General features: G+C 44.1%; 1 protein-coding gene across 1 annotated transcript in view; it reads left to right on the top strand.

The window, feature by feature from the left end:
• Window positions 1–14,702, top strand: part of KIF3B (kinesin family member 3B) — a 43,029-nt gene extending 28,327 nt beyond the window's left edge. Inside the window, exons 3-9 of the mRNA XM_081289172.1 lie at window positions 3,392–3,493; window positions 3,680–3,802; window positions 3,909–4,027; window positions 6,238–6,351; window positions 6,993–7,098; window positions 9,922–10,100; window positions 11,247–14,702. Coding sequence (XP_081145298.1) covers window positions 3,392–3,493; window positions 3,680–3,802; window positions 3,909–4,027; window positions 6,238–6,351; window positions 6,993–7,098; window positions 9,922–10,100; window positions 11,247–11,346 — 843 coding nt within the window. The 3' untranslated portion in view covers window positions 11,347–14,702. The remainder of the gene's footprint in view (window positions 1–3,391; window positions 3,494–3,679; window positions 3,803–3,908; window positions 4,028–6,237; window positions 6,352–6,992; window positions 7,099–9,921; window positions 10,101–11,246) is intronic.
• The last annotated feature ends 2,818 nt before the right edge of the window (window positions 14,703–17,520 follow it).

Here is a 17,520-nt window from a genome sequence, read left to right as displayed (position 1 = left end):
CTTAAATAGGAAACATTCTCTACAGCTAGAAGTAGTGCAGTAGAAGTAGATCTTACATTTTCATTAGACAGGCTTGGCTGGAATCCCAACTTTGCCCTCAGAGCTTTGGGTTCTAAGGCAGTTTGCCTATTTTTTTCCATTTTTTAAAATTTGTTTTAATTAGTTACACATGATAGTACAATGATCTTGACATATCATACATTTGAATCAGCTGGGGTATAATTTCTCATTTTTCTGAGTGTAGAGGTTGCAGAATCACATTGGTCATGCAGTCACGGATATACCCACAGTAATCATAATGTCTATTTTATTCTGCTGTCCTTCTGTTCCCCCCTCCCCCTCCCCTCCCATCACTTCTCTCTACCCAATCTATTGTGACACACTTTTTTTTCCCCTCACATCTTCATACCTGTATTCTGTATAACGAAGGGGGTCTGCTTCCCTCTTCCATGCAATTCCCCTTCCCTCCCACCTCTCTTCCCTATCTAGAGGTAATTTTCTTCTCATGCTCTTCCTCCCTACCCCATTTTGAGTCACTCCCCTTATATCAGAGAAGACATTCGGCATTTGTTTTTTTGGGATTGGCTAACTTCACTTAGCATAATATGCTCTAGTGCCATCCATTTCCCTGCAAATGCCATGATCTTGTTATTTTTTAGTGCTGAGTAATATTCTATTGTGTATAAATGCCACATTTTTTAATCCATTCATCCATTGAAGGGCATCTAGGTTGGCTCCACAGTCTAGCTATTGTGAATTGTGCTGCTAAAAACATTGATGTGGCTGTGTCCCTGTAGTGAGTATAGTCCGAGAAGAGGAATAGCTGGGTCAAATGGTGGTTCCATTCCCAGTTTTCCAAGGAAGCTCCATACTGCTTTCCAAATTAGTTTTCTCTTTCTTGCCTCTCCTCCCCATGGTCTTCAAAGCCATGCTGTTTATCTGTGGCTTCAGAGGAGCCTTTTCACAGAGCTGGCCACTATTTTACTGTAGAGGCAGGGACCTTAAAACCCTAAAAGCCCCTTCCAGGATTTTTCAGACCCCATGTGAAAACAGTCATACACCACACGATTAGGAGGTAAATTTGTTTCAGGGAGGGGCTTACTGTGGGATTCCTTCATGTCAGATGTCACATCTCCCCTCCTCACTTGCTCTGGGAGTGTGACTGGGTGTGCCCACATTGATTTGCACACTGCTCTTCAGAATAACAGGCAGCATTGGGTCTGTTACTCGAGGCCAGGAACAGCTACACTCTAAACTACCTGGGGTGTTAGGGGAGCTCTCAGAGACCAAGTCTGGCTAGATTCAGCATTACCTCAAGGTCACTGCATTTCTTAGATATTTTATGTATGGAAGAATGATATGACTTCTTTCTCAGTCCCTGGATGCTGAAAACCATGGATATTTATATATTTAATTTTAGAGCTGAAGTGTGTGCATGTGGGGGTGGGGTGGTAATACTCTAGTCCAGTCTCTTGGTTTTGAGAGAAGAGGAAATGGTCTCAAGAGACATAGTGAAAGATGGCGACAGGGCTACACTTAACATTTCTCAGAGGCCAGGTTGTAGCCTGGTGTAGTGGCACATGCCCACAGTCCCAGCTACTTGGGAGGCTAAGGCAGGTGGATCACAAAGCCAGCTGGGGCGACTTAGTGAGACCCTGTCTTAAAATAAAAGAATTAAATTAAAAGGGGTTGAGGATGTAGCTCAGTGTGGAGCACCTCTGGGTTCAATCCCCCATACCACACACACAGAAAAAACCTGCCACACAAACAGAAACCCAGGTGGCAGTGTGTTGACATGCATGCTTTACAGGTGCAAGTCACTCTCACAGCCTCAGCCCCCTTCTAAATACTGACACCTCCCAAGGTGGATGTGCGGTCCAGGACTGTCTCCTAACGTCCAGGCCTGGTGGCCTTTTGCCTCCCAGACATCTCTACTGAGCTGCCCTTGGCCACCCAGAGCCAGCTCCTGCCTTCTTACCCCAGTGAGGTTGGTCCCTGGCAGTTTCCTTGCAGCTGTCCCTCTTTCTCTCTCTATGGCCTTGTCGGTCCCACAGCCTGTGACTCCTGCCTCATTGGGTCTCTTGGACCAGCCGCTTTGCTGCATCTCACCCCTGCTGCCCACCCTGCACCCTGCAGCAGCCTTCCGTCTGCTCTCCCCATCCAGCCTGCCCCTTCCCACTCATCCTTTTTATTGCAGGGAGTCATTTTTCTAAAACACAAATCTGATTGTGCGCCCTCATGCTCAAAGAACTCAGCAGCGGTTCCCTGACTATTTAATCCTCAGGATTAAATATAGTCTCCTTGACAGAGCTTTGAGCAGACCCCCTGCTTGCTTTGCTAACTCTAAGCATCACCGCTCCCTGCCCTACCCTCTCCTATCACAATCTCTCCACTTTTTTTTTCCCTTCTAGTTTTTACTTCAGCTTTCTGCATAGATTCCCTTCAGACAGGAAGCTTTCCCCAACTTCTTCCAAAAGTCTGAATTCTCACCTGTAATCCCAGTGGCTCAGGAGGCTGAGACTGGAGGATCCTGGGTTCAAAGCCAGCCTCAGCAATGTAACGAGACCCTATCTCAAAATAAAAAAGAAAAAGGTCTGGGGATGTGGCTCAGTGGTTAAGCACCCCTGGATTCAATTTCTAGTACCAAAATAAATGAATAAATATTTTTTAAAAGTCTGAATTCTCAGGGCTGGGGATGTAGCTCAGTTGATAGAGTGCTTGCCTTGCATGCAAAAGGCCCTGGGTTCAATCCCCAGCATCAAAAAAAAGTCTGAATTCTCTCTCTTCATTGTTTTTCTTCTATGAATTACTCTGCATGTTCCTTGCGATAGTGTCCCCCACCATCTGCTTAAAGCTGGCTTATTTGTCTGTATCCCTCAGTGACTGAACCTTATAGTTCTTACTGACACTTGCATCCCCAGTATCTGGCACATAGGACACACTTAGCATGTTCTCAGTGGGGTTGATGCTTTGTCTCCACAAGCCAAAAAAGGATATTGTTAAAGAAAGCAGAGGTTCTTATATGTAGGAGAAGCTGCACCTTCAATGTGACCAGGTGAAGTCCCAGCCCCCTCAGGAAGGGGACTGCGCACAATCTTTTTCTGCCTAGAGTTTGTCCCCTTTTGGCTCAGTCGTGAGCTCTTTATCTTTCTTTTTTTTTTTTTTTTTTAGAATTTTTTAAATATTTATTTTTTAGTTTTCGGCGGACACAACATCTTTGTTTGTATGTGGTGCTGAGGATCGAACCTGGTCTACACGCATGCCAGACGGGCGCACTACCGCTTGAGCCACATCCCCAGCCCAGCTCTTTATCTTTCTCAGACTTCTCTGTGAGGCGATGTGCTCTGGGGAGACCATTCACAGCATGGATTCTACTTTGTTTCTCACTCAGGCCATGGAAAGTAAACTACTTGTTGGAGGAAAAAATATAGTAGATCATACAAATGAACAGCAGAAAATACTGGAACAGAAACGGCAGGAAATTGCAGAGCAGGTAACCTGGCATTCTTTCGTGGGGAGAGTAGGGTGGGCTAAGGTGCATTTCTGTCACTGAACAAATACCTCTGTTATGAGTTGTGTCAGCTTCATGCTAACTGGAGACTGATTGGGAGCAGCCAGCCCCATGTTCTCCTACAGATAGTCTCTAGGGCAAGCTGATGGATTCTGTAATATTGCTCAGAAACGTCGAGAAAGAGAAATCCAGCAACAGATGGAAAGTCGAGATGAGGAGACCTTGGAGCTTAAAGAGACGTACAGCTCACTGCAGCAAGAGGTGGACATCAAGACCAAAAAACTCAAAAAGGTAGGAAAGGAACAAGGCCAAATCAAGACACCTTGAGACCTAGGGTAAGGGAGACCTGGTTCTCATTGATTGGGCCCTCCTCACCTGCCTCTTCCCCTGGTTCCAGCTCTTCTCCAAGCTTCAGGCAGTGAAGGCCGAGATCCACGACCTCCAAGAAGAGCACATCAAGGAGCGCCAGGAGCTGGAGCAGACGCAGAACGAACTCACCCGGGAGCTGAAGCTCAAGTAAGTGCAGGACGTTCCATGGTACCCTGCCCTTGCTGGCCAGTGGCATTGTCTGTCAAGTAGGAAACATCTTTGAGGACAGGTCCTTGCCCACTTCTCACCAGCTCATCTCCTGCCACCTTCCTCTCTTCTGCTTATTCCTGAGAAAGTCCCTGTCCATCTCTGGGTCCATGTTCTTTTCCGTCCTACTTTATTTATTTATTTTTGGTACTTGAGATTTAACTGAGGGGCACTTAACCACTAAGCCACATCCCTAGCCCTTTTTATTTTTTGAGACAGGGTATCACTAAGTTGCCGAGGCTGGCCGTGAACTTGTGATCCTCCTGCCTCAGCTTCCCAAGTTGCTGGAATTACAGGTGTGCACCACCACACCCCACTTGTTTCTTTGATGTATTTCCTAAGCATTTGTCAGGCAGAAACTCTTCTCAGGAATGATTTTCCTCCTCTTGTGTTAAGGGACTGAAATCTGTTCAGTCTTCTCTTTACCCTGGTCATTTAAAATAGGCACTTTTCTTCTCATCCTCTTCCTCCCTATTCTGTTTTGAGTCACCCCCCTTATATCAGAGAAGACATTCGGCCTTTGTTTTTTAGGGATTGGCTAACTTCACTTAGCCTAATCTGCTTTAATGCCATTCATTTCCCTGCAAATGCCATGATCTTGTTATTTTTTAGTGCTGAGTAATATTCCATTGTGTATAAATGCCACATTTTTTTTTTTATCCATTCATCCATTGAAGGGCATCTAGGTTGGTTCCACAGTCTAGCTATTGTGAATCGTGCTGCTATAAACATTGATGTGGCTGTATCCCTGTAGTATGCTCTTTTTAAGTCTTTTGGGTATAGTCCGAGAAGGGGAATAGCTGGGTCAAATGGTGGTTCCATTCCCAGCTTTCCAAGGAATCTCCATACTGCTTTCCAAATTGGCTGCACCAATTTGCAGTCCCACCAGCAATGTATGAGTGTACCTTTTCCGTGCATCCTCGCCAGCACTTGTTGTTGTTTGACTTCATAATGGCTGCCATTCTGGGAAGAGAGGTATGAGGGAAAGGGAGGGAGAAGGGGAATTGCACGGAAGATGGAAAGAGACCCTCATAGTTATACAGATTACATGTATGATGATGTGAGGGGGGGAAAAAAAGAAGTGTGTCACATTAGATTGGGTAGAGAGAAGTGATGGGAGGGGAGGGGAGGGGAAGGGGGGATAGGAAGGGCAGCAGAATGAAATAGACACTAGTATTGCTGTATGTATATACGTGACTGCATGACCAATGTGATTCTGCAACCTGTACACTCAGAAAAATGAGAAATTATACCCATTTGATTCAAATGTATGATGTGTCAAGATCATGTACTGTCATGTGTAACTAATTAAAACAAATTAAAAAAAAAGAAGAAAAAAAATAGGCACTTTTCTAGTTTGGGCAACAAATTGTGGGACTGAACGAAGGCCATTTAATTTCTAATCTATGTTCAGCAATGACTTTGCTTAGCAGCCTCAGGGGCCCCCTTTTGGTGTGTGCACATGTGGTGGTGGGGATTGGACCCAGGGTCTTGCGATGCGAGGCAGGATTCTAGCACTCACTCACATCCTCAGCTCTATTCGTTTTATTTTGCTAATTTGTGCAGGCCGGCCTCAAATTTATTGTTGTCCTGCCTCTGCCTTCTGAGTAGTTGGAATTATGGGCAAGTACTACTACTCCCCGCCTCTAGTGGCCCTCTTAAAATTATTTTCAGTAGGAAATGTTCACCCCAGGATAGCCCAGAATAGCCCAGGTGTCACCTCCCTCTTCAGTCTGTTCATATCCTCATGCTGTTCCTCCTCAGGCAGAAGGGACAGACCACTCTTAGCACCTGTCAAACCTGAGTGCAAGGCTAGGACAAGGTGTCATTCATGGCTGTGTCTCAGCTCCATGTACAATGTTAGTCTCGTAGTACTTGCTAAGTAACTGTTTGCTGAGTGACTTGACTCAGTTATCTAATTACTCAGTGGCACCAGATGCCAGTATTCTGAGTGTGTGTGTATGTGTGTTTGTGTGCATGCACATGTTTGCATATGTGTTTGAATGCAGGGTCTCTTTATGTTGCCCAGGCTGGGATCCTGGGCTCAACTGATCCTCCTGCCACATCCTTCCAAGTAACTGGGACTACAGACATGTGCCACCACACTTGCTCTGTTCTTCATCTGTGTTTATCTATGTGTGTTCTCACAGGCATCTTATTATAGAAAACTTTATCCCTCTGGAGGAAAAAAGTAAAATTATGAATAGATCCTTCTTTGATGAAGAGGAAGATCATTGGAAGTTACACCCTATAACCAGACTGGAGTAAGTCACTCTTGATGTTAAGTAGACCTACAAGTGAGGAGGAAACAGAATGTTGATAAACTGCACTGGGCCAAAGGGATGTAGGGAGAACAGAGTTTGATTTATTTAAACTCAGAATCAATTACACTTCTGACTTCGAGGCTGCCATTGGGCCATTAGGTAAAGGTTGGGTGATATTAGCATGGTATTACGAATTGGAGGACTAACACCTTTCCCAGGTTCCTGAATTTCCATTTCCCCTGTCAAGTGAGGTATGCTCGGCCACATGATCAGCAGTACAGAGATGTTACCTTGTGTATCAGTCTGAGCCTGGTTCTGTGAGGGAGGTGGGAGAGATCCCCCCAGGATGCAGGGGTCAGGAGTGCTGATGGCTGTGCTTTGTGTCTGCTGTTTAAGAACTGGATGATGCTGACTAGCATCTCTCCCAGCTTAAAAGATTCCTGATGTGCACATCTGGAGCACACAGCAGTTCAAGCAGAAAACAGAAGCAGCTTCTGCCCACTGTAGTTAGCCTGCAGTCCTGGGAGTTACCACTTCAGGTTCTGTCCGGTTCAGGCTTCTGAGTACTTGTTCCACAGGACCAAACCTGGGCTGTGGGTCACACTTCAGCCAGGGCCTTAACCACTGCAGTCCCTTTGCAGGAATCAGCAGATGATGAAGCGGCCAGTCTCCGCAGTGGGATACAAGAGACCATTGAGCCAACACGCAAGAATGTCCATGATGATTCGTCCAGAGGCCCGATACAGGGTGAGAAGATTGTTCTTAGGTTTTTCTCCTCCGTTTTAGAGTAATTTAGGTTTGAGTAAACCCTCAGGCACCATTTGGCAAAGTCACAGAGTTTGTATCTTGACTTGCCAGAGATATTGAGGACATTTATAATAATTATAACAAGTAACACGGGAATATAATAACTAATGAATAATAAATGGAAAGGTACAGTGAGGCTTAGAAAATCAGGGTAGGTAGTAAGGAAGGGTGTATAAACATCCTGTCCATAGTGGCCAGTAAACATTAGCAGGAAGCTTCAGAATGAGTCTGTGGGAACATTGGAAAGAATACAGATGTCTCGTTGACAGGACATGGGTCTGTGCTGAAGAACTTCTAGTACTTTCTTTTATCACATGTGTCAGTCATGAGGTTGGTTAAAATGACATAAATGAGGACTGTTTTATATTTTACAATTAAAATGCACATAGATCTGGTGTTTATTATACTTGCTGTGGCTGGGCCATCTCTGTCTTCTGTATGAGTTCTCCCATCCACTCTTTGCAGACAATCTGTTGCTCAACTTCAGGTAGTTGGTAATAGACAGAATGGGAGACACAATATATTGTTTTGTTATGAAACAATTTAAACTGAAAGTTTATATATGAATCAAAAGTTTATATAATATACATGAAAAACTAAACTGGTTATCTCTAGTTAGTGGAAGTGTGCCTAATTTAAATTTTCATTTTGCTTATCTGTATTTTGTAACTATCAATAGGAAAATTCTATTATTTTTTATAATGAAAGATTTTAATTTAAAATTGTAAAAATGTTTTTGCATTTCCCTTGGAGCCAGAGCAAATATCTCTTGCCAGAGATATTGGGATTTAGTTGACTCCTGTGATGCTATACTTCTTGGCACTGAGTTACTCACAAAAGCAAAAGTATTTATTAGTCACTCCACCCCCATACTGGAAATTGCACCCAGGGATGCTCCACCATTGAGCTACACTCTAAGCCCTTTTTAAATTTTTTTACTTTGAGAAGGGGTTTCACTAAGTTGCCAAGGCTGGCCTTGAACTTGTGATCATCCTGCCTTCTGAGTACTGGGATTATAGGAGTGCATCACAGAGCCCGGCTAAGTGGAGTTTTATACAGTAGAAGATAGAGTGTCAGAATCCTCAGGAGCATTTTCTAGAAGTTTCCGATGATGCATATCTTCCTAGGTTTTTCATATTTTAAGCCAAGTATATGATATTAAAATCCACAAATCGGCTGGGCACAGTGGCACAAAGTGTAATCCCAGCAGCTCGGGAGGCTGAGGCAGGAGGATCTCACATTCAAAGCCAGCCTTAGCAACTTAGCAAAACCCTGTCTCAGAATAAAAAAATAAAAATAAAAAGAACTGGAGATGGCTCAGTGGTTAAATGCACCTGGGTTCAATCCCTGACATACCCCCTAAAAAAATCCACAAATCAAATATATGAGATTCCAGGGGGCCACCCTGGCCCAAAGGTAGAATTTAAAGCAGTGACTCTCAGACGTTTTTAGCATTAAATCAACAGAAATTTTATGCACTACTAAATATCTAAAACCAGTGAATGGAGCCACTCCCTGTTCTCACCTTCTCCCTTCAGTGGCCCTTCCTGCCCTCTCTGGAGCCCTGGGATGGACTCCATCAACTGGGAGGAATCAGAGAAAAAGATGGAATGTGTGATCATGGGTGCTTCTCCTTCTATAAATTCGTCTCAGGAGGTAGGAAAGGCTCGCCACCAGATATCAAGTAGTCAATCTACAAGGCCAGTTATGAGGCAGGATTTTGTTAAATTGCTGAGGCTGACCTCAAACTTAAGATCCTCTGGCCTCAGCCTCCTGAGTCTCTGGGATTACAGGCATGTGCCAATGCACCTGACTCCCCAACAGTTTTTTTTTAAATGTAGTCACAAGCATCTTGGTGCAGTAGTGCATATCAGTAATCCCAGTGACTTGGGAGGCTGAGGCAGGAGGTTTGCAAGTTCAGACCAGCCTTGGCAATTTAGTGAGACCCTCAGCAATTTATCAAGACCCTGTCTCAAAATTTTAAAAATCATAATAATAAAAGGACTGGAGATGTAGCTCAATGGTAAAACACCCCTGGATCAATCCCCAGTACCTCCCCCACCCCCAATAAAAACCACATGAAGTTACAAGTATATACACTGTCATGAACACCCTCCTCACCCACATTATGACTCTTTGATAACAACTATTTTCTTCTTTACTTCTTTTTATATTTTCAAATTATATGTAATAAATAGGTTTTAGTGATTTTTCTGATTATTTCCCTTAGGGTATCATTTGCAATCCTTTTTAAGTATTTTTTTAGTTATACATGGCACAATATCTTTATTTTTTTAAAACATTACAATGATCTTTTTTTAATATATTTTTTGAAAGAGTGAGAGAGAATGAGAGAGAGAGAGAATTTTTTAATATCTATTTTTTAGTTTTCGGCGGACACAACATCTTTGTTTGTATGTGGTGCTGAGGATTGAACCCGGGCCGCCTGCATGCCAGGCGAGCACACTACCACTTGAGCCACATCTCCAGCCCCACAATATCTTTATTTTGTTTGTTTATTTTTATGTGGTGCTGAGGATCGAACCCAGTGCCTTGCATATGCGAGGCAAGCATTCTGTCATTGAGCCACAAACCTAGTCCTCATTTGCAACCCTACCAGGAAAAAAGTTATAAAACTATATAACTATTCTAGCTAGACTCTTAGTAGGCTCTGAATGACAAGCAGTTTACAGGTGTGGCATAGGTTGCTTGACTCTTGATTGGAGGCCAACCTAGCTGGTGATGGCTGTGCTTCTTCTGCAGGCAGAAAATATTGTGCTCTTAGAGCTGGACATGCCCAGCCGGACCACCAGAGACTATGAGGGTCCAGCCATTGCCCCCAAGGTCCAGGCTGCACTGGATGCAGCTCTGCAGGATGAAGATGAGATACAGGTGGATGCATCATCCTTTGAAAGCACTGCAAATAAGAAATCCAAGGCCAGGTGAGTGGCTTTTAGTGACCTGTGTTTGAAACAAGGACATTTGATCAAGGACAAACCAAGTAGAGGGCAGTGAGAGTGCTTGTTTATCATGGAGGGCTTTATAGAACACACTAGAAATTATTGCCATATTGCTTCTGTTTGTTTATTCCACAAATATTTACAGTTGAGACACTATGCCAGGTGAACTGAATACCAGAATACCTAACCACCTAGTCCCTGCCTGTGAAGGAGCGGCACATGCTCTGGTGAAGTGAGGTCAGTTCTTTAGTTCCTACCAACCAAGTGCCAGGTAGTTCTTTACAAAGATTCTCTTGATTTCCTTTAAAAAAAAAAGTATGTGTATGTGTATGTATATATATATATATATATATATATATGACCTTTAGTCCCATTTTACTGAGAAAATTGAGACCTAGAATTTTTGAGAAAGTAGCCAGGTCCAAGGAAACCCAGCAAGTAAGTGGCAGAGCCTGAGTTCAAATCTGTGTCTCCCTTAGTTCACAGCTCAGACTCTGACCCTGTATGCAGGCTATGTGTGAAATAAGAATTCTATTTTAAGGGGCTGGGGATGTGGCTCAAGCGGTAGCGCGCTCGCCTAGCATGCGTGCGGCCCAGGTTCGATCCTCAGCACCACATACAAACTAAGATGTTGTGTCCGCCAAATACTAAAAAATAAATATTAAAAAAAAAAAGAATTCTATTTTAATAAATTCCACATTAGAAATTTAAGGAAAACAACTAGGTGGAAAACCAAAAGTGGAAGGAATTCTACCTGCCAAGTTAATATTTTTCTTGAGACAAGGTCTTGCTATGTTGCCCAGGCTAGTCATAAACTCCCAGGCTCCAGTGATCCTCTTGTCAGCCTCCTGAGTATCTGTGGCTATAGGTACATGCCACCATGCCCAGCTTAATACCTTTTTACCAATTGGAAGAGGATGGTCAACCTTTGATTTTAACAGAAGATTTGCCAAGCATCAGCATCCCTTCCCTCAGGTTTCACACCTCTGTTGGCAGGCCATGTTGGTTGTGCACAGAGGGTGGTTTTCGTAGAAAGTATCCTGACTTCAGACCACTGAGGGGAAGCCACCTTGAGATGTGTGTGGCACTTGGAGACATGTGATATAAACATATGCTTGGCTTTTACAGGCCCAAGAGTGGAAGGAAGTCGGGATCCTCCTCCTCCTCCTCCTCAGGAACCCCTGCATCTCAACTGTATCCACAGTCTCGGGGGCTGGTTCCCAAGTAAGGCCGGTGCCTCCTCTCCCAGGGCGTGACAGCAGCATTGCCTTCTGAGAAAAGAGACGAGCACAAAGCTGCAGAGAGGACTTGAGCCAAACTCAGAACTGTTCCCCTGAGGAGAAGCGATGGCCTCTTTGCAGAGTAACCAACTTAATCTGGTCGAATGTGCTAGTCCTAATCTGGCACTCAGCTTCTCTGGGAAATGTTCTTTAATTAGCATCTCAGAAATGCATGGGTAAGGTAAAGTGCGATAGTCGAAGTGGACAGCAAGAGAATGACCATGACCTTGCTTCACTTCTCCCCCTCCTCCTTCTTCCCGGCCCTCTCTCCCTCTCCCCTCTCCTTTTTGAGCCTGTTCTTCACATTGGGTTCCCTTCTTCTTGAACAATAGGGCAGAGTCAGGAGTCCCCTTAGCAGGACCATGTCTTTGGAGCCTCAGGATAAAATAACAACAAGGTTGAAAAGTGAAAGTCCTAAAACTTGAGTAGGTGCCTGTTCTTATAGGGAAAAAAAAAAAAAAAAAACAAGAAATCTCATTTGGACCCAAGCCCCAGGAGGTGCGATCAGTAATCTTGCTTCCATGCCCCTCAGTAAGAAGTAGAGCTGCCATTGGGGTCTGCTGAATGAGGACGTCTCTTCCAGTGTCTGCTCCTGAAGGATTCAATGTCAGAAGCAATAGAAATAACATTCCCTTTGTCTCCTTAGAGAGTTTAGGGAAACAGCTTCTTTAGAACCTCAAAACCATGACAATCCTGTTAAAGACCTAAATCTGTAAGCTGATGCCACGTCCTTCCACCTTGTCACATTACTCTTCACTTGTCCCCATCTTTCCCATGCATGCATCCTCTGAGTGTTCTTCTGTAGGGCCATCCTCCGCCTCAGGAGCGTGTTCTGCCGTGAACCTGTTTTGTGGGAGAGGCTCTGTCTTCTCTGATGGGACTAGCATTGGAGAAAGGTGGCACTTTTGGCACTTTAGTGAATTCCCCATTTTGTTCTATATTGGCCAAGAAAGCAGGAGAGTGAGTAGGCAGATGTAGAGATGGAGACACAAGACCCGGACAGTGGCGAGGGAAGACATACAGAGAGGCACAGGGTCCTGCCTGCCTTCAGCAGGGAGTGCACCCAATCCTGGCACTGCGGCTCCTCCTGGGCAGAGCTTAAGATGCTGGCGAGGAGCGGCTTGTGCCTGAACGGCTCAGAGGAGAGAGTTCAGAATTCCCGTTTACATAGACTGGTTTGGTTTGTAAGTTTTAGTTCTTCCTATTATTGAAGTTCAGAGTTTTGTTTTATGTTGGTCACTAGGTGAATGTTACTCATTTCCCCTCAAGAGCAGCTTGTGTGGGTGTGTGAGCGTGGCGGTGTCCATGAGTGTGTCTGTGTGTGTCTGAAGAGAGACAGAGACCAAGAACTTGCCCAGTTTTAGAAATACACTAATGTGCAGTTATTGCCTTTTGTCTGTGTTAAAGGCCCATTGAATGACTAATCCAGGCTGAAAGCACTCCCACGTGGGTGTCTGAGTCCATGAGCCAAGCCTGAGGGGACAGTATGAGTCCCCAGGTCTGCCGCCCTGGCGCATCTTGCTGGCACGGTGCCTCAGGAATATGGCAACCGAGGTGGGCCTTGAGTTATGTTTTAACTCAGCTGCTCAGTTCCCAGGGCACATTTCTGGATCAGACCCCATGGGGATTAGGAGGTACCAAGTGCAATGTCTTCACATTCTGCAAAATGGAGGTGTCTTTTTTTTTGCAGCCTCTCTCCTTTTTAGTAACCATTCTTTCTGAACCCAGGGCCCCCTGTTCAGAAGTTCCCAGAACATAATGGGTCCTTCCCTCATTTTTCCTGCTTCTTTCTTATTTACTAAGATTTTCCTGGTTTGAATAAGAACCAGGTGATGAGGTGTGTGGCCCAAGATGGTTGTCTGCTGGCGACGCGTGTCTCTCTGTCACCACATTTCCTAAAAGCTATTCTGAATTCTGTAGGCTGAAAATTTATGTAAAAAATCTGAGAATTGGTAACTGCAGATAACAGTGTACCTTAATACTGACGTTCGAGGTAGTGGTCGTGACCAAGGGTGGTTAAGTGATACGTAGAACTTTTCCAAGAAGGCAGAAGAAAAAAGCCGAGTTGACAGGCGTGATTATTAAAACGAGCTCGCTTTGTGCTCAGCTGTGTCATGTGGTGGTCTGTGGAAACTAAGTGAAAGGACACTCACTTAGAGATGAAGCTGTCCCTTTCCAAGCAGTCTCTGGTGCTTTTCTTCTCTCAGAATGAAGAGAATAAACATTTGAATAAAAGCAGATGGCAAAATGACTTGCTGCCACCGGAATGCTGTTGCTTTGGGTTGTGAATTGAGCCCGACGTGTGGAGGACATACCAGGTCCACTAAGGGACCAGGTTTTCATGTCTGAACTTATGCTATTATGTTCCAGGACAGCACAGGGCCTTTGTACCAGCGGCAGCTAGTGAAGTCTGAAAGCAGCTCTTGAACAGGATCTAGGAAGACCATCTGGGAGGAGGAGTTTGAGACTGTGTATGTGACCCTCACCAGACCCCCTTTTGCTCTAATCAGCAGAATGTATCTGACTTCATTATTTTTTAAAGTCACTCGTCTCCCAGACCCCTGGATTCAGAACCCAAGGCCACAAATCATAGGCATGAAGCACTTTCTTAAGACTCTGATGCAAGGTTGAATTGTTCCCGTCTAGGCCTGCATGCTGCTTGACCTGCTCCACCCACACCTCCATGACCAAGGGCGCCAGAGTGTTCTGCAGCTCAGGCACGGGCTGCTCTTGGCTTTTTCCGTCTGACTCTTGTAAGTCCTCCTTCACTGAATGTAGACTTGTTGCCAAGTTTCAGAGAAGTGTCGATTCCCTGTTAACGTGAGATATCAGTGCTGCCTCACATTTCCCACTTGAAGTCAAGGCTTACTGTGAACAACCTTGGATCATCTGAATATCATCAGCGGACAAAATTGGGGCTATTAAAGAACTCTAAAAGCCATACTGAACATGCTCAGAGGGAACTTGATGAGAATGGCGGGCCTGGCCGTTGTCTGTCGTGCAAGGCTTTGTCCTGTGTTGTTCAGAAATCTGGCACCTCTCTCCCTGCCCTTGTTTCTTGAATGAAATGCTTTTGGGGTTATTTATGAAAGCAGTGATCCTGGGCAGGCAGCAGGCGGTGGGCTTTATGGCTCTTTGGAGTTACTGTGGATCTTGACCTTCTCTTTGGCTACCTTTAGACAAAGAATATGCCAATACTTGGGACTCTGAGTTTTACAGTTGATATTTATTTGTATCATCTCTTTGTCTAGGAATGTAAAAGTGATTCTAAACTAAGATGTGTAATAAAAATCAGATTTATTGTACCTACTAAAAGTTGTCCTCGTTAATTACCTAGTGCTTTTGAAAATGACATTCCTGAGTTGACATAGTGCCATTTTCTTTTAATTGTTTTAATTGTTCTAGTTAAAGGAGGGTAGGAGTGGAAAATGAAGACTGAGTTGCAATGCTAGCATTTTAAAATGTAGCAGAAACTGAAAGGGACATAACATGAAGAGGGACAGGGCTGGGGGTGTGGCTCAGTGGTGCTCGCTCAGCACGCCTGCAGCCCTGGCTTCCTCCTCTGCACCCAGAAACAAACCACCCCCTCAGGTCTGGGCCACAGGGATGAAATTTGTTTTCACCTTGTGTTTTGCTTTTTAAATTCCTTTAAATTTATTATTTATTTATTTATTTATTGGTACTGGGGATTGAACTCAGGGACACTTGACCACTGAGCCACATCCCCAGCCCTATTTTGTATTTTATTTATTTTTATTTTTTATTTTTTAAAGAGAGAGGAGAGAGAGCGAGAGAGAATTTTTAATATTTATTTTTTTTTTTAGTTCTCGGCGGACACAACATCTTTGTTGGTATGTGGTGCTGAGGATCGAACCCGGGCCGCACGCATGCCAGGCGAGCGTGCTACCTCTTGAGCCACATCCCCAGCCCTTTGTATTTTATTTAGAGACAGGGTCTCACTGGGTTACTTAGGTCCTCGCTAAGTTGCAGAGGCTGGTCTCAAACTTGTGATCCCCCTGCCTCAGCCTTCAGAGTCACCGGGATTATAACCATGCACCACCATTCCTGCCTTCCATGTCTTTATCTTAACACAAAAACTATTTCATGTTTTCCATCAGGGGAAAAAAAAAAAAGAATTAACAGAAATGGGCCACATGTTGGTTTATGGTTTCTCATACTCTTCGGGTCTGGTCTGCTGGAGTGCACTGCAGGAGTAGTGAGGTTGGACTGAGTAGAAGCGCCAGTTCTGGAATTTGACTGCTGGCCTTGCCAGTGCTTGCTAGCTCTATGACTATAAGGAATTTAGTTTACCCCTCTCTACCCTGGGGACCTTATCTATCAAGTGGGGAGATAATTCCCACCTTACAAGGGCACTTCAAGGATTAACAGTACATCTAAAGCAACAAGCATGGTGTACGCACTAGAGCAGGCATTGAATAGGGTGGTCAGTGTGGCGATAAGACCCTTTGTTGAGAAGATGCCATGAAGAATTTGTATCCCAAGAAACTAGAAGTCAGTATTGGGAATGTCATCTTTAGAAAACCCTAAAGAAAAGCAGCAGGGCTGGGGATGTGGCTCAAGCGGTAGCACGCTCGCCTGGCATGCGTGCGGCCCGGGTTCGATCCTCAGCACCACATACCAACAAAGATGTTGTGTCCGTCGAGAACTAAAAAATAAATATTAAAAATTCTCTCTCACTCTCTCTCTCACTCTCCTCTCTCACTCTCTCTTTAAAAAAAAAAGAAAAAGAAAAGCAGCTAACCAATTAACAAATGTTGAGTATGTACTGTGTGCCAAGCCATTCTAGGCACTGGGTATACTGATGTATTAGCAACATGATTCCTGCCTGCACGGAGCTGCACTGTAAGGGGCAAGAATGGGGAGTAAATGTTGACTAAATGCACACACACATGTAAGTATGAATTGTAATAAATCTCATGAAGTAATATTATAGGATATAATAGTGGGGACCTAATTTATTTAATTAATTTATTTAGGGTACTGGGGATTTAACCTAGGTGTAATTTACCACTGAGCTATATCCATAGCTCTTTTTATTTTTTTTATTTTGAGACAGGGTCTCACTAAGTTGCTTAGGGCATTGCAAAGTTCTTGAGGCTGGCCTCAAATTTGTGATTGTCCCTGCCTCAGCCTCCCAAGCCACTGGGATTAAAGGCATGTGCTACTGCAGTGGATATGGACCTAATTTAGAGAGGGTAGGTATATAAAGGTAAGACTTTCTGAAGAAATGGTATTTATGGTGAGATCTAGAGGACTGGAGGGGGGTTAGCTGGTTGCTCTCAGAGGAGAGGAGGGAATGGAATTTGCAAAGAGATGGGGAACAGCATTTTTAAAGTCCTCATAGAGTCTTTTTGTTTTAATTTTTTGACAATGCTGGGGATCAAACCCATGACCTCTTATGTACAAGGCAAGCACTACAATAAACTGTACCTCCAGTCCCCTGCAGGCCTTTTTTACCCTCACTAGTGGGAAATTCCTGCCCAGAGAACAGCTGTAGAAAAAATTATAGTATAAGATTAAAAAAAAATACCAATAAGAAATTTAAGGGCTGGGAGATAGCTCAGTTGGTAGAGTGCTTGCCTAGCATGCACAAGGCCCTGAGTTCAATCCCCAGCACCACACACAAAAAAGAAAGAAAGAAATTTAAAGAACACAAAGAGGGCAATGGCCTTAGACAAACATTCTTATGTTTCTTCATAAGGTGTCCTTCAACCATGTGTAATGTCCCTTTACCCTCCCCCTACTTCTGTTGAAAAAGAATTAAAAACGATAGCTTAAGCTGGGCACAGTGGTGCACGCCTGTAATTCCAGCATCTCGGGAGGCTGAGGCAGGAGGATCACAAATTCAAGGCCAGCCTTAGCAACTTAGTGAGGCCCTAAGCATCTTAGTGAGACCCTGTCTTAAAATACAACATAAAAAGGGCTGGGGATGTGGCTCAGTGGTAGAGCACCCCTGGGTTAAATCCCCAGTAACAACAACAACATTTTGTTCTCATCTTCTAGATTATTATTATTAAAAAAAAAAACTGAGAATTAGTAAATCTTGGAAACTATTTTGAACTTCAAACTGATAATATTATCTCTGGGTTTTGGCAGGCCCT

Source organism: Spermophilus citellus, assembly GCF_964194105.1.
Source record: "Spermophilus citellus genome assembly, chromosome: 4".
Taxonomy (NCBI): Eukaryota; Metazoa; Chordata; class Mammalia; order Rodentia; family Sciuridae; genus Spermophilus; species Spermophilus citellus.
This window is presented reverse-complemented; position numbering and strand designations above follow the sequence as displayed.